A 21,079-nucleotide genomic window follows, 5' to 3' on the forward strand; every position below is an offset into this window, starting at 1 on the left:
GGGGGGTGGCTGGAGTGCATTGCCTTACAAAAATACGGTAGTGTTCAGAACCAATGTAACAAAAAGTATGTGGGTAATATTGTATAAAGACTCCCAGATTAAAGTTTTCTATAAAAATATCACCATATAGAAAACTAAGATATGTGCATAGTGATTTTTGTTGTTGTTGTCAGTGAACAATAATTAGGATATACCTTCATTAAATGCACAGGTAAGATATGCTTTCAGACAGCACAGACTCCTTCAGCTCAGAGAATTGAGTGGTCAAAAAGATAATACGAAGGGAGGCCGAAGAGGATCTGAGGACCACGCTCAGATCCCTGCAACTCCCCAGAAAATGCGTCCTTCTTTGGGTCCTATCTGATCAGAGTCTGCGGTTCTGTGTCCATGGAGGGTGGTCCTCTGGTGAGACGAGAGGGCTTGACAAACACGCCGTGGCCTGGGGGACAGCGGAAGTACACCCTGCCCTGGACTGTCCCATTGTGCTTACCTATAGGATGAGGCATAACTTATTAGAGGACTTATGGCTCACTTCTAATCACTTTTAATGTAGGCTTCTCTTACAAACACGTTTTACAAAACAAGTAAAATGTAAATAAAATCAGAATAAAAAAGACTTTTTAAGCCTTTCAGAAAAAAAAGTCATTTTAAACTTGATGCCAACAAAACATTTCCAGAAAGCTGTCTTTCAGGAAAAAAAAAAAAAAATGTGGATTAGGATCCGAAAGAAGAAGAAGATGAAGAAGAATCTGCACATGCAACTGCAGGGATCCTTAATAAAAAAAAAAGTGCAAAGTAGCACCTCTGCAGTCCAGACCTGCTACTCTCTCAGAGCATTTGACACATTGTGAAATGATGGCTGGACTGTTGAGCAGCTGAAATCTTATATCAAGTATGGACATAAAACACATTTTGATGTCATGACTTTTTAAAAATGCGTTCCTGAGCTTTGTATTAAATGCTTCGTTCTACACGTCTGTCTGCTGCTGGCACTGTCGCTGTGTCCAGCAGGTTTGGATCACAATTGTTCAACAGTTTAATGTAATGGCCTATTTTCACTACAGAGACCTTTTGGCACGTTCTGCTCCGCTGTGCTTGGAAATCTATCTTGGTCTAGTGGATCACTGACAGGTGTCCTACTCTTTCTATCTGAAGCTCTTCTGCACCATTAAAGGATAAACCCTTTTTATTCTACCGGACCTGGGACCCATTTCTTCATTACCTAATCGCCTCTGCATTTTCCGGGATGATATATGAGTCAACAGTATGTATTGTGTTGCCTTTACTGGAATGTGATGTTTGTTTAGCTTCCTTTTTATTTTTTTTCTTCCTCTCTCAGTCAGGTTTAGTTCCCTGTAATTTATACACAGTTTGTATTACTACAGTATTTGCCTGCTTTGCAAAAAAAAAAAAACCCACAAAACTTTGCCTTTTTTTTTTTTTTACTGGCATCAAAAGCAAAATGTGCAATTTTTATAGAATTTTATAGAATATAGAATGTATTTGTGCTTTTTTCTTTTAAATATAGGGATTTACTAATTTCTGTGTTCTGTTTTACTAACATTCACGCTGTGTTTCAGCTTTATTAGTAACAGGGTAGCACACAGAAAACCCCCCCACATGTCATATGATACGTACAGTATATTAAGTGGAAACTGCCCTGGGGTCACAGGTTTATTGCTGTTTGTCACAGTCTGACTCATTTTCTAGACTGTGAGTCAGTTTGTGATGACTACAACATATCAAAACTAGGACACCTTTTTTCCCCCCCTGCTTTTCCTCTTGTATACCACTTGGGGGCAGCAGAAACCCCCTCAAAAGTATGAGATCCCTTATGAGATTGATATGGAAAACTACGAAAGCTTGTTTCTGCTATTTAAAAAGAAATATTTTTTGCCATCCTCAAGGCAAACTTTTCAGGTTATTATCTCAAAATTTTGACGTATCTATCTAATGTACTAACTCGTTAGTTTTGACTTATCTCAGCCAATCAATACATTTTTAAGCACAACGTATAAACTGGATGCACAGACAGTTTCCTGTTTTGTACAGCCAGAAAACCCAAATCATCATTAGCATTCATGTGAAGTTTGTGTTCACCTGTTTGTTGTCTCCAAAACAGACCAAAGAGAAATACCAGTTGCTAAATGCTCCACTATGTTTATCCATTAGCCTTTAACAGAGCCTTTGAGATCTTTCCTGCTTGGCACTGAGTGCACAGGCCTTAAGTGTTTGGTTTTTTTTGCTTTTGTTTTCTTGTTTTGTTTCCTAGAAACAACAGCCTGCTGACACTAATGGACCAGTCAGAGTGGATTAACAATCCCACCACTAAAAGCAAACCTCGCTCTCCTGTAAGTCGCTCTTCTAATCCTCTAATAGAGAGTCAACAGGGGGTTACAGCGATTTTGTTTCACCACATAGCCCCACATGTGCGTTAGCCGTGACTGACACCAGTATTTAAGGGATTAATAAATACTATATTTATATTGCTGTTAATAACTGCATAGCCTTAAAGACAACATATATAAATTAATCATTAAGTTTTTGACTAAGGAATACAGGACATCAGATATATGGAACATTCAGACTGTTTAAACGAATCATTCTTTCCTGTAATAATTACTTTTCTTGGGGGTCTACAAACAGAAGTTTTAAATGGACTCACCCACTGCCATGTCCAGCTTCACACCAATCCAGATCCCCTTGGCAAACTCCACCCCTCCCACATAGTGGACCGTTCCTCTCCTCTTCCCCACCCACACCTGCTCACCAGGTGCCATCCAGTCAGGAAGCTGAGCAACAGGAGTGCTCTCATCCCCACTGGAGTCTCCAGAGGGCTCGGCGCTGCTGGGATTTGGACTGGGACAGGGACTTCCATGGGGCAGATCCCCTTGGGCTGGCTCCTGAATGGGAGGTTCTCCTCCTGCTCGCAGAGCTGGAGCTGAAGACGTGGCTGTAGGTAACGATGTGAGTAGAGATGGCGATTGTGGAGGTGGGACCGATGCAGCAGGATTTATTTGGGCTGGAGAGGCGGAGACTGGGGCTCTGACTGAAGTGCAAAACACTGTTGTGTTAGGGCAGGACACACCTACACTAACTGCGTTTTCATAATTAGGATATTTGCATATTGTCTTTTCGGGAAGAGATGTCTTAAGAATACCAGAGACATCAGAGGTGAGCTGATTGTCAGTGTCACGTGTTTCTACGTCGACTGTTTTCTTCTGCTCGTTTGTACAAACCTCCAACCCCTCCTCCCCCCATCCCTGTGTAAAATGTTCCAAATCAGCTACACCAACGCTGTCATCAGCCCCTTTAAAGTCAGTAAACTCCTGGCTGGTACTGAGTACACAGTTGTTTGGTGAAGGGAATGACTGTGGCTTATCAGTGCAATTAGGAATACTGATAGGTGAGGAGGCTGAATGGATGAGCAGGTCCTGAACCCCATCTGCCGAAAGAGGTCGTGGCTGAGCATCACTCCCCGCAGAAACACTTTTGGTTCGGGTGCCGCCTCTTCCAACAGGGCAGCCAAGAGGGTCATGGGAATCTCTGGAGGTGCAGCTGATATGGTCAGAGCTCTCACTGGCACTGAAAGGCATGTCAGACAGCGTGGCATTGGAGGCACTGTGTGAAAAGTAACCACTAGTGCAACTGCTGTTTGTGGGGCTTCGCGACACCTCTCTCTCGCTGCTCCCACCTCCACAACGGCTCCCCTTCAAGTCAGAGCGAAACCCTTCCTGGCTCTCCAGAGTGGCGTTGTAGATCTCAAAGTTTGCAAAGTCCTCTGGGATGTAAGGCTGTAAGGTGCTTTGGTCCTGAGAGCCACGATTTAGACTTAGAGCCATCCGCACATCCGTCTCCTCGTCTTCAGAGTCCTGCCGATCAAAAGAAGAGCAGCGGGACAAAAGACACACCAGGTCTGATGTTAGTTACAGCACGTATAGCCTATGTGAAGACTATTTACAGAAAGAGACTGGAGACAATGAAAATGGTTGAATGTAATGATGGAACAGAGCATAATGTATGAATATTGTGACACTCTTTTCTTTGATCTTTGATAACTTTACTGGTGTTTGCTGCTTTAAATTTGCATTCACATGCTGCATGTCCTTTAACGTGACCCATCAAGTTAAACACCTATCAAACCACTCATTCTACACTTAGGTCCACGATTTGTTGGGCAAAGACATATATTGTGTATTTCTGCCTCTGTAGACCGCCATTTAAATGAAACAATTAATATATGACTGAAGTGCCTGCTTCCAGCTTTAATTCAAGAGGTTTAACAAACGTCGGAATTACAGTTATTTGTATATACAGTCCTCTAAATCTTAAAATTATAAGAATTAAGCGGACAAACCAACATAATTTTAAATATGAGGATTCTTTTGAATACTTTTGCAGTCATTGAGGTTTGAAACCCATGGACAGCACAAAATGCTTTCTCCCTTGAAATGCGCTGCTCGGTCTTTACTGCAGCCACCTCAGCTGCTGCTTGTTTGTGGGTCTCTCTGCCTTCTTTTTTGTATTTATTAATTGTAAAGCATGCTTTGTTTGGTTGAGATCAGGTGACTGATTTCATCATTAAAGAAACTCTTTCTTATGATCCATAAAGTCAGTTCATCTTGACATTTCTTCAGGGGAAGAAACGTTTTGTCACTCATCCAAGCTAGACTGGGATTGGATGACTGAGGATGCATCTTATACTTTCACCCTCCCATCATTCTGGTAAAAGTTTATTGTAGTTTCTTCAGACCAGAGGAATTTTTCAGATCTGCACAGGCTCTTTTAGATGTTAGACATGTCTGATCTGACCTTCTGGTTCTTTGCTGTTTTGCTGTTTTGCAAACCCTTTGTATATACATTTATGAAGGTGTCTCCTGATTAGAGACTTTGACAACAATAATCCTGTGGTCTTGCACTTTAGCTGTCTTCCGTGGTCTCCCAGGTATTTAGATCCTGTTGAGATCTTTTTTAACAATGGTAATCATTTGGTCATTCCAAAAGTTTTTCTCTCTGATAAGTTTATTTAGTTTGTAAGCCTAATGATGACCTCCCTGAATTACACTGACGTTTCTTTGGGGATGATGACAATGAAAAGCTATAAAATCCAGTTTCAACAACTGATATTATGTCTGCTCAGTTTGTGTTGAAATCACACAATCACCCTCCTTTAAACATGAAACTACTTTTCAGTCAATTAACAAACTAATTTTGAGGAAATAGATGTATATGAAAATGGCTGTAATTCCTAAATGGTTAGTTAAAATTTATTTTTAATTTAAATTAAAGCTGAAAGCCTGCATTGCAGTTTTCTCTTGGTTGTTTGATTTTAAATCCATTTTCCTGGTTTACACAGGCAAAACCAAAAAAATGTACAGTATAATAGTATATTTTAGCATTTCACTGAATATTTGAATGAGGCTGTTTAGAAATTATACTATACTATATCATAATATTTTCTCCAAAAACATATATTTGTGCCAACCCATAAAACCCATGAAGCTCTGCTTTTTCAGCTACCTAAGTATTAAAATTTGGTCATAACTTATTTCAGCTTGTGATTTTGATGGTAATCTGGGGCTCATAGTAGCATTTAAACTGCTACTATGCTTTTAATCTTAATATTTTCTATGCATGTATTAGATGTGTTGCATGTATTGCATTATAATCAAAAGTATTACCACATTAATATCACATTATTACATATTTTAACCAAAGTATTGAACTGATATAAACACTTTTTTTTTCTACCAGGTTAGTAGCAACCTAAATACTATTATTTCTAACTAGCTTTCCTGACTAATGCTATGTTATTACTGAGCAAATGAAGATGACTCTTGTTGTAAATGCTGTCAGTTCACGGATTATCTGCCCAGCAAAAGGACAAGTGTATAGTTGTGAGTGCGATACTTACAGCACACCGACTACTTGTTACGTCAGCACGTGTTATGTCTGTGCAAAACTCCTAGAGTAACCCTCAGTGGAGAGAGTGTAACACTTACAGCAGTGTGTGGCAGTGTGTGGCTGAGCTGTCTGCTGGTGGGAGTGGAGGTGGGGGTGGAGGTGGAGGTGGAAGGCTTGCAGTGGCCCTCGCTGCCTGCCCTGGGTCGGCGCCAGGGGCAGGGAGGGGGGAGCAGTGCAGGGCTGTCCACACATGAGCGCATGCTCTGCAGATGGGTCAGAACAACAGCACACACTTCACACTCACACACACAGCATGCATGGAGCTGGGCAGGCCAGTTATATCATTAGTGCCATGCAGTTTAACATTTCACAAAAACACTGCTTGAAGTGCACTAAGGACGAGGGACGGTACTTTTTATTAGAGAACACTGGTGAGCAGTTAGCCTGTGTAGTTTCTTGCACTCGTTTTCTCATGCCCCGTGAACAAGTATAATCTTAAGCACTTGCTCACACTTAATACATGCATAAGACCATTTTAAACAGACTACTGCTATTTATGTACTCCTGCATTTATGCATTCAGAACTTTTATGCTGATTGTTAAAAACCTAATTCTGAAAAAGTTGGAACTGAAAAATGTAAATAAAAACAGATTCCAATGATTTACAAATCTCCTTAAACTCATATTTTATTCATAGTAGAACAAAAAAAAAAAACCAACCCATGTCAAATGTTTAATCTGAGGGATTTTACTATTGCATGACAAAAATTAGCTCATTTTAAATTTAAAGGCAGCAACTTTAAATATTTCTTCATCTACAGTACACAATACAACCAAAGGATTCAGAGAATCTGGAAAAATCTCTATGCAAAAAAGACAAGGTTGAAAATCAGCATTGGATGCTCTCTAAGGCAGCACTGCTTTAAAAACAGGCATGTCACAGAAATCACTGCATGGGCTGAGGAACACAGCTCCCTGTGCCATCCACAAATGGATGTTAAAGCTCTATCTTGCAAAAAGAAGCCATATGTGAACATGGTCCAGAAACGCTGCTGTCTCTCTGGGACAAAGATCACTTAAAATAGACCATGTTTGGAAAACATGGACTCTGCATCCTCTGGATTAAAAAGGAACGGCAACAGCTGACTTGTTTTCAGTGCTGAGTTCATAAGCCAGCGTGTCTCGTGGTATGGGGGTGAATCAGCGCCTATGGGATTGGCACCTTTAAAGGGACTATCAGCGCTGAAGGTTATATACAGTCCTCTCCACAGAAGTCCAACAACTGGTCTCTCTGGTTCCCAGCCATTTACTTATTGTAGCTAAGCAAAGAGGAGATACCCATCCCAACTTATTTTTTCTGAAAATGGTGAATTTCTTAGTTTAAATACTTGATGTTTTTTTTTTTTGCTATTGTGAATAAATATGGTCTTATAAGATTTGCAAATCATCACATTCTGCTTGTATTTGCATTTTACACAGCGTCCAAAAATCTTTGTAACTGGGTTTGTAGAAACTTCTATCTGCGAACCACAGTATTCCTGATATAACCTCAGTCCTTACACCTGTCTTAGTCCACTTCAAGAAAACAAATGTGGAGTGTTAGTTTAAATGATCGAAACAGTGACGGAAATATCCGGAAATTCAACTTCCACAAATAAAATGAGACATAACACAGCACAGCTTAGTCAAGTTGAAGTCATGCTCCTATGTGTCACGCATCTTCTGCTCAATAAAGTGACAACAACAAAGTGAATGATGTCATCACGCAGCTTCGGCCAATTTGTGTTTTTTGTCAGGTGGTTATACTAAACATGTTTTGAAAGTGTAACTTGATGTGGTGAAATTCCGACAGTGATCTGACAAAATGGAAATGTGGAACTGGAAGAAAAGTGCAATGGCAAAAGGAGCAACATGCAAAAAAAACCCCACAGAAATGAACACCACCCATTTAGAGTGATTTCAGCTCCATCCTCCTTACCTCGTGTCCCAGCAGCGGCCGGGCCTCAAGAACTTTCTTGGCCTTGTTTTCCTCTTTGACAGGAAGAAGAGACTTGAGGAATTTAGGAGGTTGTGGGGAGAGGACTTTAAAGGGGCTGGCAATAAAAAAGGTCGAACTGTCTGGAACCAACCCTGTATGGGAACATTCGGTGTTAACTAAGTCAGAACGGAACGCTTCCACACACGTGCTTTTTCTGAGGTTACCTGAACTCTCCTTTTTAATGGGTGTGGTACAAAGGGAGCCGTCCTGTGGATTACAGTTGGTGCTGTCCACACGGTCACAGTGATCCTGTGATTACAGTCACAACAGACCACAGTCATCACACAAATGTACTCTTGCATGACAGTTACAGAAAACGTTGAACAAGAAGCCCGACGCACCTTACAGTCTTCATCTTCACAACCAGTCAGGTCTGTTTTACTACATAAAGACTGGAGAACAAGAAATAGGACAGTAAAATTATGTGTATAATTTTATAGTCAAGTTATTTCCATATGGCCAGCAGGACATGCAGTGAGTGATTTCTTTAATTACTTGCTGTACATTTGGTGTGCTGATACTCCTCCTTAAGTGTCTCCCCTTGGCAGCGAGTGCTTCCTTCACTGTCACAGCCTGCAGAGACCATTAAACAAAGGCAAGTTTATCTCTATACATCATCCCTAAATAATTAATGATTATGATGTACACTAAATTACATTTTTTACCAAATTAGATTGTGTTACTGCATAGGTTACCTGTCGTAGCCTCTCCAGGCTAAGGATGTTCTCCACCTCCAGAACTCCCCGGGTGTATTTTTCTATGTAAGTTTCTCCATCCTGAGTCTCCTCGCTGTCCCCACGAGCAGCCATGAGAGCCAAGGTTTCCCTCTCCTCTGGCTCCTCCGAAGCCTGGAAGAAAAAAAAGGAAGGAAGCTTAGAAAGAGAAGTTAAACTCCAAACACTGATAAAACAGAAGCAGAGTTTCCAACATACCTTTGGTATGTTGGAAACTATCTCATAAGTCACACTGCAGGAGTAAAGCATGTTCTTTAGTGACATTCTTCTCTTGAGGCTCTGAGTGAAACTCTGTAAGAAAAAAAATATTCAAATTATGTTGATCATTAAAACATGACAGGCATCTGTAAGCCTAATATGTTCTTTGGGCTAACCTCCTTTGGTTACATCTAGAGTTTCAAGTATTAACCTGTTTGTTGTAGATGTTGACAGCAATCCTCTTGCGGAGCACCAGCTCCATGGAGGCAGGGTGGCTGAGCTGCACCGTGGCTTTAATGATCAGGTAGATGCGTTCATTTGGCGACGTGACCCGGTTGAGGTGAACAGAATCATGAATGGATGAATCCCAGGAGCACACTGCTGACACCTAATGAAATTTCAAACTTGTGTTTAATTTATTTAATTTCACATTTATCTATAGAAAGAATGTGTGGCAGTGGTTTTGTGACAGCACAGGGAGACACATGGATTACGATGGCATACGTGGACCGTAGCTCTGGGTTTGTCTAATTACCATTTAGACAGCATTTAGCGCAACGATTACTGTAGGGTTAGTCCTGCTCAACATCACACAAAAAGGAATAAAGATTAATTTCATTTAATTACTTCCTACCACACATGCTGCAACCCATCCAATTAGGCACACATAATTGTAGGAAAAAAGTTGCCCTAAAACCCTTTTATGTGTCAATTTGTGCAATTATGTGAGGAGAAAAACTTTATAGCAGCAATTTAGCAAATGAAGATAATTTAACATGGAGCCATAGTAAAACCAAAGACACACAAATACATATGTTTAACAAAAATACTCTACAGAGTTGACTTACTTACAGTACATTCATTACACTATTGGATATCTGTGAGCTTCTCTAAGTAAGTAAAGGGAAAAGGCAAAAGAATAATAACGCATCATTATTATTATTATTTTTATTTTTTGGCAGTTTTGGGCCTCCATAGAGTCTCAGAGTTGCCAAGAGAAACCAAATTGGAAACACTTTAATCTTTTTTTTTGTCTATGATTCAACTCAATTCAATTAAAAAATAATAATGTTAAAGTATTTTTGACCAGGAGAGGGCAGTAAAGTAACCGTTGTTACTTACCTCCTCATCACTGTGCCTAATGATAGGTAGATAGAAGAACTGGCTGCCGTGCTCTTTGGGCAGTATAGAGTTAACGCCTGCAGCATGTGGGCCGGTCAGCTGCTCGTTCACTGTCAGATTATCCGCTGGTGGCGTACAAAAAGAAGGCCGTTTGCATTTGTGAAGCCAGCGAGGAGTCTGTGAAGTAAAGTATGTGTCTGCCTTACCATTTAAATCCAGGAAGAGTACAGGAATGTGAGCTTCCATTCCTGCAGGTGGAGTCCTACAAGCAGTTGAACAACAGGGTATTGGTTCAAAAATAAAATTAAATAAAAGGCAACAAGAAGTTTTCATTTCTGAATGTTTTGTTTTGCTTGTTTTCACCAGTCTGCAGGAGCTCCCGGGATGCCACTACCAGGTGCAGGTACCAGCACTGCATTTCTCTCTTCAGTCAGCCCGACCCACTGCTCCACCAGCCGAGCTTCACGCTCAATGTCCTCCTCTGACTTCTCTACATGCAGTGAGAAGGATAGAAGTTAAAAAAGAAATGTTTAAAAAAAAAAAGAGCAATCTTGTGATCAGGGCCTAAAACCCACCCTGTTTGTTGATGATTTTCTTGATTTGTTCGTCAAGATACTCCCGACGTTTGATTAGTGCATCTGACCAGCGCTCTCTAACACAGTTGAGATCCTCTTCCTGGAACCAAACAAAGAGCTGAATTAATGCCAGCTGGCTCAGTGAAGCAAAGGTTCTGCTACAGGGCAGAGTGAATTGTTACCAGTGGATGATGAGCGTGCACTGGGCTGATTTCTCTGAGGGAATACTGTAACTGCTCCCAAACACCCCCAGCTAATACTTTGGAAAAGTAACAGCTTTACCAAACCCAAGATGTTAAAAAGTAAAAGTCTTAAGCTCTCCAATTCTGGCTATAAAACAAATGTGATTTCACTAAATAAACACATACACAAAAGCTCTCCTTATCCCCCTTTTGCAATCGCACTCATCATTCACACTCGTTTGCATGCACCTCCTCGCACGCAGCCAAAGGTCCCCAAAGTCCTACCTGAATACATGGGAAGTATTTCTCTGACAGAGCAGCAGAGAGTAGATTCCCCTCTGCATCATCCCCAATCCCCAAAATACCTCAGAGCCAATCATGTTACGCTTCTGCAATCAGCACACTCTCACAATGCAAAGTACTGTAAATCATGCAGCCATGCAATGCCCAAGTGATTAATTGAGGCGTATTACTTCTGCAGCTCTTCAGTAGTGACAAGCAAACAGTAGCATTAGTGCGCAAAACCTGAGGGGAAAGGCAAGAGAAGGCGGGACAAGATTCTGGCAGACATGCTGCTCCCGGAAGCTCAGGGTGAACCTGTAATTTGTTCGTTTTTATTCTAGGAGATGCCAAAGAGTTGTTGGTGCGACTGGTAATCACAACACATCAGAATACATCCACGTGTGCAGCTGAGGCAGATGCTGTTTAATAAAGCGCTTCTTTAGTCGGCAGGGACCTCCTGCCTCTCATGCCCTCAGCACAAGGCCTAGTCACAAACACGTGATCACATCGGTTGGTGTCCTTCATGCTGCAATGTGAACTAAAGGGTGAGCAGCAGCAGCAGGAGACTCGAAGGGTACCTGATAACTATCCATATCGTCTTCCACCTCTCTCTGGCAGGAGAGAACACACTGAGTCAGATGTGGAGAAGCAGTAAAGGCCTTCACTTGACACGTCAGATGAAACCAGTTGTTTCCCATCTAGCTTACTGTGAATTTCAGTGACGTTTACATCCATGCTCACATACTTTTTTGAATAAATAGTTATATTTATAACAAGAATTGTCAATTTCATAGTTAATTTGAAAAAAAAAAAAAAAAGGGATTCTGTGACTACTGAATTAACAAGCAGCCCCTTTCTATACCCCACAACAGAACTGCGACACTAACAAGTCTTTATTTTCTTGACCAACTCTATGCTGGCTGCCAGCTACCAGGATGGACCAGTCTAGGCATGAAAGCTGAGAAAGACTAAACATAGTTTGGCTGAATTGGTGTAATATTGTGTCTTTGTGGTATGAAACAAGTAGAATGTTCCCCAGAACATCTTCCTGTTTTGATACAGAAACACCTAAAGACAAATTACCATCCTAATGAAGCCAGCACAATAGGCTCATAGTCAAAGTCCATTTGTGTGTATGTGGAAAAACGCAAACATGTGCATTTTGCAGACCTGGTAGCTGTCGAGTGGTCTCTGTAGTTTGGTGGAGCGAGCCGACACACACCCAATAGAGACAGACAGAACAGCCTCCACCAGCAAGGGCAGAGTGCCTGAGTTCTGGACCGGTTTCACAGACACCTGCAGTCTCCTGGAGTGACCCTGTTTGAAAGAAATCATAATCACATAATTAATTTTTATCCTCTTAAATGTGTGTTTAATCTAAAGCAGCCAGCCCGACCTGAAGGAAACCTCCTTCATAGTTTTTCTCTGACCTGTCGGAGTTGGAAGACTCCTCCTGTGCTGATGTCTTTCCCAGGTTGCAGCTCCACAGATGCATACTCTCCCTGCTCATTAAGCTCTTGGATGGCGATCCACAGCTCGATCCGGCGAGACACGTCGCTCCACCTTGAACATGTAACAGCTGGGATTAGAATCAATTTTATAGAAGTGCAAAAATGTCAGTGCAACATGTGATGCATCCGACCTGTCCCGGAGCGTCTGGGTCTTGGCTTCCAGTGCATCCAACTCCCAGAGAGAACGACCATTCCCAGCACAGCGATGACCCCACACTTCTATGGCCAGCGCTCCATCTGATATAAACTCTAAAAACTCATCTGTCACGTGCACAACGTAGTCCTGGGAAAAGAGTTTGGGGTAGAGAAGATGAAAGTTACTAACAAAAGTTGCAAGAATGTAAAATGTCTCCGAAACAAGGCATTAAAAAAAAACCTCGAATGAAACAACAAGCAGCTCATTTTTCCAACCTTGCAGTGATCAAACTGGACCGTGAACTGAGCATCTGGGCTTCGAGGGGATGGTCTATCTGGGCTGACCATGGGAGGAGCCACAGTGGGCTCACCATGCTCCCAGAACATGTACTGACAGAAGACAAAGTTGGACAGGTTGAGCGGCAGTCCTGTGGCATCCCTGATCCGCACCTACAGCAGCGAAGACAGGATGAAGATTGAAGACTTTGATGTTTTTTTAGACCTGAAATCTCGCCGTGCACCGCCTGCACAGATCCGTTTTGAAATCTTTGGTTAAAATCCACTGATGGTTCACTCGTACCCTGCAGGTGAGCCTTTTGGCCATGTGGACGATCTCTCCGTTGGTGTCCATGACCTCGTAGCAACTATTTTCACTGGAGTTCTCCGAAGAGTCGTCCCCGCTACACAGGCGCTCCGGTACAGCTCCACTCACTCGCATCAGCTCAACGTGCAGCCTGCCTGCTACCTGTACATACAAGCAGAAGGAGTGGGACAAAACCTAAACCGTTTGAGAACTAATCCATGTATCCAGAGAAAATTGGCCATTTTTTATTCATTTTAACCAGTATGCTGATTTTTGTTGGTCTGTATCTTTTCATATGGACATAAAAGTACTGTGAATTATGAAAAGCTTTTAAATATATAAGGACTAAAAGAATAAGACTAATTGTACTAACAGCCCACATGAGAAGTGTGTGATCTAGTACCATATCTTCATTTTATTAAGCATTAACTAGTAAAATAATAAAAATCAGGGCTTCAAAAGGGGAATTCACGAACACAATGACTGACGTCACAGACAGCAAGTCTACAGTGTGCCCTTACCTCTCCCTGCTGGCTGATGATGGGGACAGCGTACTGCAGCTTGACATCATGGAAAAGGCACTCGAGAAAAATGTTGGCCACCCCAATCAGGTTGTGGTTCTCTTGCGCCTCGTAGAAAGGATCACAGTGCTTACTGCTTGCTTTGTTATACTATACAAAGGAAAACAAAAGAACATACTTTTAATTACTTTCCCGCTTCCTTACTCATTTTTTCCTGTCTCTGGTCCTTTGTTACTCACCGTTTCCTCTGTGCCCTCTTTCCAGTCTCTGTAGTGGTCTCTCATGTCTACAAGTTTGTTCTCCAGCTTTTCAATGGTCCAAACCTGGGTCCCCTTCCCTTTCCTCCGCACCTGAATGGCTGGCTCGCTCACGATAGCGCCACGCTACATTAAAGTGTCACATTTTAGATCAGAATACAAGATATTCACATCCTCCCTAACCCTAAGCTTAACCGACCAAAACACTGAAATAACCGAATGAAGTGTAATCGTTTCAAAAAGGTTCAGCAGACTGACCTTACGGTTGGCGCTGAGGTTGGCTGCAGGAATCTGAAGGGTGACCTGATAATCGGTGAGTTTGTTCATCTCCTCTGCCAAAAAGTTGGCTTCTCGCACCAAAGTGTTGGCTTTGACAACCTGCTCTCTGAGTCGGGAAAGGCTCTGGCGAAAAAGCTCATCCCTGTCACAAAGAAACAAATACACAGAGACGCATTTTATAGAGTTTGATCTTCTCATGTCCTGAGTGAGTAAAAGAATCATTAATTCCTTCCACTCAGATTTGACTTCTTTTGGCATTTTTATGATAGAGAAAATTGTGCACTATAGTTTGTATTTGTGTGGGCAACAAGTATGTAAAAGCAGAAAAAATATACATCTAAATTATTATATACTAGTTTCATCTGTGGCTACGCATTTATAATTTTGATGTCAACATCTTAAATAGCACGCCTATATATTTTATATGTATGAGGCATCATATGTGTGTGCGAGCTACACTAACCGCTCCTCCGTCCACAGTCGCAGCTTGCCGTGCGGCGCGTGCGTTGAGAACGTGAGGCGGTCGCTGCTGCTGCGGTGATGCTGTGAGGTTTTCTCTGGAGACAGCTGTTGCCGCAGCGACTCCAGCTCTCTTTCGTACATCATCCTTTGCTCCTCCAGGGCCGTACGCTTCTCCTCCAGATACTGCTTCTCCAACACCTGGACCACATTCTGCATGGGGTCTACATACAATTAAAAACAATTAATTGTATGTATTGCAATTAAAAACTTATTAAAAAAATACACTCACTGTCTGTTGTTAGCTACACCGCTCTGTTTCAGCTGCTTGTTAACATAAATATCCAATCAATCAATCACACAGCAGCAGCTCAGTGCATTTAGGCATGTAGCCATGATCAAGACAAAGAACAACTGCAATGTGAAGTTACTCAACAGAAATGCAAATATTAGTTATTATCAGTATCATCACAGATTAAACTACTGTTCTACTCATGAACACTCACTGAATTAATATTCATGAGCTGCTAGAAACTGTTTTTCTTCTAAGAATAACTTCATTATTTGTGGCATTACACATGGATACTGTAAGTCAAATAGAGAAATACTTTTTTTCCCTTTATTCAGAGGATTAAACCCAGTAATACAGGAATGGTATTTTTAAAAGGATGTTAGGATACAGTCAGAGTTTCTGGAATGAGCTGGCAGTTCATAAAATATGTACATGGTCCCAATCATACCATTGTTTCCAAGAGTCTTCATTATGACCTCCATCTGGGCAAACTCATAAGTGTAGTCTTGCTCAGAAGAGGCCTCGCTGGCTGTCTCGATGTCTGCCTCGACAAAGCTCTCTCTGGGAGATGCTCTCTCCAGCTCCTTCAAACGGTCCCGCCGCTTTCGTTTAGGCAGATTGATCCTGGAAAGCAGCGCAAATATCCAGTCAGTGACTTCATAGCTGTTCACACGCTTGAATGTGGCAACAAAAACAAAGGACTCATACCTGAAGAAGTGATTATTTCCCCATAAGATACGGTCTCCATGCCACAAGTGTACTAATGAATCAATCATAGTTCCATTCACACAGGTCCTGCAGAGAACATACATTTATATTTTATTGTTGAAGAATTGTATTGTAACCTTCAGGTTTTCAAGGGGAAGAAGCAGGCTAATCGAGTAGGAACAATGGTTTTTTAGGGGGAGGGAGACATGCATCTGATATCAAAGTGAGGAGCTCAGATCATGAGATTCCTGTGCAGTGAGGTCATGTGAAACTCTGAGGTCCAGTCATCCAAGAGCGCAGATCACAGACAGAAACACAGACACTTAGTATGTTGGAATAAGTTGCACGACAGCTCACCTGGCATTCCCTACTGGCATCAGGGTGACATCACCATCTGGGCACACCTCCAGGACGCAGTGCTCTGGCTGTATCCCGATCCCAAAGAGCTGGATGTCCTGAGATGTGTCTGCACCCACACGCGTGTGCTCCTACACACAGGTGCAGGAAAGATTAGGGAAACTACATTGGCAGATCAGGATGTAATTACATCTCACCCTTCTTATCCAAATGTTCTGGCCATAACCACAAAAGGCTGCTACCTTTTATCTACTGAACTGATTTGAACTAAAGTAGTGAAAAAAACAATAAACACAAGAATACGAATTTGGGAAAATGACAACTAGACATAAAGAAAAATCAGGCCTAAGCAAAAAAACATGTGTACCGAGGCGGCGTTGTAAAACAAACATCCTAGCTTCTAAAGGATGTCGTACCCTGCAGCGAACGAACCGATTTCACATTACCATAGTCATTCCACACTGATATGCCAGGCTGGCCTGCAGGAACTAGACAAAGGCCTGTTGTTCTGTAAGCTGTGCAGATTGCTGTCTCACATGCCTCAGCGCTCACACATCCAACTAGACGGCTGGCTGTTCCACTTCAAAGTCCAGACCTGCTCTTACTGAACTTCTCTCACTACAACATGTGTGCTTCAGTGTGTGTTTCAGGGCCTCTGTCAGTGCTAAATATTACTGCTGTGGTATGTGGCGCATGAAGAGACTCACTGTGAGTGCTTAAATAGTAAACTGCAGTATTAGCGAGTGACTGAATAAGTGACTAACTGGGTCTTTGTGGCAACTAATGAAGAATACAAGGGGATCTTTTTGGCTTGTTTTCCACCATATAGGCGTTCTGGTCTTTTGCAGTCACTATGAGCAAAATGCTACAGTGATTATAATAAACATCATAGGAACATCTTGCTCTATAATTCTGAAAGTTAATTCACAGAGAATTAATAAAGGACAAGTGATTAGGTTTCACTATAGGACATAAGATGACATGAAAACACAGTAACCAGCTGTGTCCCCAGCTCTGGTCTGGGAGCATTTCATCAATGCTAACCATGATATTAGCCACATTAGCTCATTAGCTATCAAAATGCTAACACTGACATCACAAATAAAAGAACCAGTCCATTTACCAACTGTATACTTAAGTCTCACTTTAACATTAGGCACTCGATTTTCTAAACCCCCCCCAAAAAAAATCATACAAATATATGTCTGTAAAACTTTATTTTTTTTATTAAAAATGTCCTCTTGGAACTTTAGAAATTTAAATCAGTTTAAATTTAATATTTAAAATCACTGGGATAATCAGAGAAATGCAATACGGCAATGCAGTGTGAATAATCTCTGTATCTTTTTTTTCTAAGAGACTCTTAAACTTAAGTAACAGGGCAGATCCAGGCTATGTGTTTAAACTAATTAGACTCACTGTTAAAAACAAGCTGTATGCTATATTTGCATTAAGCAAAGAAATTGTTGAGTAGTATATAATCCAGTGTGATAATATCAACAGATACTTTGGGTCTTGGACCTCTAGCATCATATTGTAAACCTGCTGTAAAGAACCTCGGTGCTTTCATTGATTCCTTTCTGAAATTAGATTTGCAGATTAAATCTGTGCCCTTTTAGCTTTTAGTTTCTTTTTTTAAACAACCTTGGCAAGGATATCCATGCTTTTATCACGCCCAGACTGGATTCCTGCAGTTTGTTTTTTATGTCAGATTTTGCAAGGCACTATTATCATGAATGCAGTTGGTCTAAAATGCAGCTGCTCGACCCCTGACTGGTAGACAGACACATGAATGCATTTCATCTATCTTAGCATTGATTAGGATTCATTTTTAAATTTTGTTCACTTATAAGTGCTTGCATCAGCATATCTCTAAGTAACTATTCGTCATGTTACAATTTTACATGCTCAGTGAAAGACCAGGTGACTCGACTGGTGACTTAACTCTAAACACCAAACTAGCTCTTACAGCTAACTGATCTTTTGCAGTTGCCTAACTCTCAGACTTAAACTTAAAAACTTATCTTGTCTTATGAACCTTTTTACTTTAGGTCTAATTTACGACTGTGTGTTTCTGTAAACACTAGAGATTGATTTTAATTATGTTAATTACATTCCTTATTGTTTTTAAATTACTGCCTCCTAATTGTTTTATTGATTTCTGTGCATCACCTCGGATAGTGCCTGTTGTGCTTAAATTTGCTTTATTAAAAAAACCGGCTTGACTGAGGAGCTGAGCTTGGAAAAAAATGACATTGCAAAAACAGCATTACCTTCAGGTAGTAGACCAGCAGCTCATTTAGGGCAGGATCAGCATTCAGATTGACCAGGAAACACTTGTCTTCACCCACTTTAATCCCAGACGTTTCCAAGGAGATCCCCATGCTTTCCAACTGCTTCTGACGCTCCTGAGAACATGGATAATAACAATGTAGCTGTTCATATAAACACACTAAATTAGAGTTGAGGTTTCACAGTTTTCATGAGTAAGGAGTTTACAGTGGCAATCTCCTCTGTCTTTCTTAGCTTCTCCTCCCAGGTGACTGTCATCTCTTGGATGAGTTTCTCAGACTCCTGCAGTTTCTCCTTCAGCTCAGGAGCCTTCATGGACTGATGGGAATAAAAAAAAATGTAAAAAAAAAGGAGAATAAGTCAGAGTCAGATGTCTGGCATAATTTATTCCTAATTGAACAGCATCTGTGGTTCAACCTCTCTTCTCACCTCGGCCTGAGAGAGCTGAACTTTCAGCTTCTCCACCTCTTCCCTGAGCTCTCTGATGATCCGAGCGTTGGGGTCTTCATTCACAACGGCATGGTTGACGATTCTCTTGGCCCTGTCGGCGTAACGTAGAGTGGACAAAGTCTCCTCATAATTATCAGCAGCTGGACTCACCGTTGCTATCATGGCGGTCTTGCTGTTTCCGCCAAGGTTGTCCTGAGTTTAAAAAAAAAAAAAAAAATCACAAGCTGTTAAAATAGACTTTCATGACAAGTTACAAAAGAACAACCCAAACAGAACGTGGGTCAAACCTTCAGTAGCCAGGTGAGCACTGAGTCTCTGTAAGGCACAAACTTGGCCTTCCCCTTTCCTGCAGACTGATCAGCCAAAGCAGAAATCACACATCCTAATGTGGTGAGAGACCTAAAAACCAAACAAAGATATATTTAACCTGATAAATGATTGGACTTTATATACAGCTCATATACAAAATAAAAAATGTTCTCACTTGTTTATATTGCTTCCTTCTTTGAGTCTCTCCCCAGCAGCTCCAGTCTTCGACACACGTTCACTTCCTGCCAGGTCAACCAGACTCATTTTGCTCACTTTCTCCCCTGAATTCTGTTGACAGTCACAGTGTGCCCAGACAAATATATTTAATTAATAAACAAATGTTTGTCCTTGTGAAAAAATGATTGTAAATGTGTGTGAAATAAGAAAAAACAAAAAGACTTACTCCAGACTGTAGATCATAGAGCGTTTGCGTGACAATGATACTGAAGACGGCGTGTGATCGGCTGCTCTCCTCATTCATGTTGGTGGCTGCAACTGTGCGAGATTTGTTCCCCTCTGACATCAACACCTCAATGTCCTAAAAAAAAACAAAAAAGAGGAAGTTTAGGACAGCAGAACTATTTAAAGTGTTTTTCTTGCTCAGGCTTTGAGCACATTTCGGTGGCTAAAACTTTAAAATGATAGTTGTGATAGATGTGCACATCTGGCTGTATGCCACTTTATTTAATTGGGTCACAACTGAGAGAGGGCCAAAGCTGTGGGAAATCCATTGGACTAATATCAGGCAGAGCAGAGCGCAGAGGAGCAGGGCGGAGGTGTTTAAACGTAATTATGGAAGGGCCTGCCAAGGCTTGGCATACGCACTACACAAAACCCCATGACTACATCCCACATCAGGAATATGTGTCACTGGAGTCTCTGCGCTTGGGAAGGTTTTACACAGCGAGGTTATTCCAAATCTAAATCAGTGGTTTGGCGACTGAAGATACAAAGTAATTTCTTCTGGATGTTATAAATCATGTTTATGTGGCTCTGATAGAGGGTGGATATCGCGTCATTTCTGGTCGCGGCATGATGAGAGACGGGTGAAAGACTCACCTCAAAGCTGGTCACAGCCAGCTGAGACAGACCGTCCACATACGGACCAAAGACTTTGTGTTCCCGAACTTTCAGGGACTGTCGGCTCCTTCAAAAAATAGAGAAGGCAACACAATGAGTAAAAGAGAACAAAGAAGCACTCTGAAGAAACTTAAAATCTTTTATTAAATGCATACAAGCTGTAGTATGGAACTGTAACATATACATGAACATTTATAAGAACCAAAGCTTTTTCAAAGGGAATAATACGTCATTTTGATTAAGCTTATCAGCACCAAATAGATTTCCTGTGATTCACAATGCAGCAGTGCTTTAAATCTGGTGTTTGTGGTAACATTCCCACATTGGCACACCAGTAGAGATGGGTTCACAACAGGTTGAGAGCAAGGCCAAACAAAAATACACACAGGTGTGGATTTTTCTTGTTTAAGGCATACACCATGAGCAATCATCAGCAGTGTAAACTCACTGGACACTTTATTAAGAACTTGCTTGCTGGACCCCCTCTTATCTATGCTTAATGGCATAGATTCAACAATCTACCTATGATTCAACTTCAGGGATGTTCAGCCCACATTGACTTTAAATGCGGGATTTGAATCTCCCGTTCCACCGCATCCCAAAGGTGCTCTACTGAATTGAGATCTGGTGACTATGGAGGTTATATGAGTAAAGTGAAGTCATGTTCACAAAACCAGTTTGAGATGATCTGAATTCTGTGTGGTCTTTTGCGTTTGTGGGCCATCTGCTTCAAGGTTTGACGTGCTGTGTGTTCAGAGATGCTCTTCTTTTGTGGCAGGCACCTTACTGTAAATTGCGCTACATTTAACAC

The 21,079-nt window shown here is 41.4% G+C and overlaps 1 protein-coding gene across 5 annotated transcripts in view; it reads right to left on the reverse strand.

The window, feature by feature from the left end:
• Positions 1-160: 160 nt before the first annotated feature.
• Positions 161-21,079, reverse strand: part of kif13a (kinesin family member 13A) — a 37,710-nt gene continuing 16,791 nt past the window's right edge. The window contains exons 7-40 of one of the 5 annotated variants that reach the window (XM_014337622.2): positions 20,248-20,335; positions 19,592-19,726; positions 19,364-19,476; positions 19,167-19,278; positions 18,859-19,071; positions 18,637-18,747; positions 18,411-18,545; positions 16,138-16,268; positions 15,781-15,867; positions 15,521-15,696; positions 14,785-15,004; positions 14,301-14,463; positions 14,025-14,168; positions 13,786-13,935; positions 13,262-13,426; positions 12,958-13,131; positions 12,678-12,829; positions 12,466-12,598; positions 12,206-12,352; positions 11,614-11,646; positions 10,572-10,671; positions 10,360-10,486; positions 10,203-10,258; positions 9,997-10,121; positions 9,086-9,262; positions 8,875-8,967; positions 8,638-8,790; positions 8,447-8,515; positions 8,284-8,334; positions 8,107-8,191; positions 7,883-8,034; positions 6,003-6,167; positions 2,666-3,872; positions 161-490 (exon numbers count right to left, since the gene is read on the reverse strand). In XM_014337622.2, the coding sequence (XP_014193108.1) occupies positions 357-490; positions 2,666-3,872; positions 6,003-6,167; positions 7,883-8,034; positions 8,107-8,191; positions 8,284-8,334; positions 8,447-8,515; positions 8,638-8,790; positions 8,875-8,967; positions 9,086-9,262; positions 9,997-10,121; positions 10,203-10,258; positions 10,360-10,486; positions 10,572-10,671; positions 11,614-11,646; positions 12,206-12,352; positions 12,466-12,598; positions 12,678-12,829; positions 12,958-13,131; positions 13,262-13,426; positions 13,786-13,935; positions 14,025-14,168; positions 14,301-14,463; positions 14,785-15,004; positions 15,521-15,696; positions 15,781-15,867; positions 16,138-16,268; positions 18,411-18,545; positions 18,637-18,747; positions 18,859-19,071; positions 19,167-19,278; positions 19,364-19,476; positions 19,592-19,726; positions 20,248-20,335 (5,476 nt within the window). In that variant the 3' untranslated portion in view covers positions 161-356. Of the gene's footprint in view, positions 491-2,665; positions 3,873-6,002; positions 6,168-7,882; positions 8,035-8,106; positions 8,192-8,283; positions 8,335-8,437; positions 8,516-8,637; positions 8,791-8,874; positions 8,968-9,085; positions 9,263-9,996; positions 10,122-10,202; positions 10,259-10,359; positions 10,487-10,571; positions 10,672-11,613; positions 11,647-12,205; positions 12,353-12,465; positions 12,599-12,677; positions 12,830-12,957; positions 13,132-13,261; positions 13,427-13,785; positions 13,936-14,024; positions 14,169-14,300; positions 14,464-14,784; positions 15,005-15,520; positions 15,697-15,780; positions 15,868-16,137; positions 16,269-18,410; positions 18,546-18,636; positions 18,748-18,858; positions 19,072-19,166; positions 19,279-19,363; positions 19,477-19,591; positions 19,727-20,247; positions 20,336-21,079 lie in introns of all 5 variants that reach the window. The other 4 variants (XM_005934831.3, XM_014337624.2, XM_014337625.2 and 1 more) reach the window with 4 other exon arrangements.

This window comes from Haplochromis burtoni, unplaced genomic scaffold (genome assembly GCF_018398535.1).
Source record: "Haplochromis burtoni strain Fernald_Lab_line unplaced genomic scaffold, NCSU_Asbu1 Contig_120, whole genome shotgun sequence".
NCBI lineage: Eukaryota > Metazoa > Chordata > Actinopteri > Cichliformes > Cichlidae > Haplochromis > Haplochromis burtoni.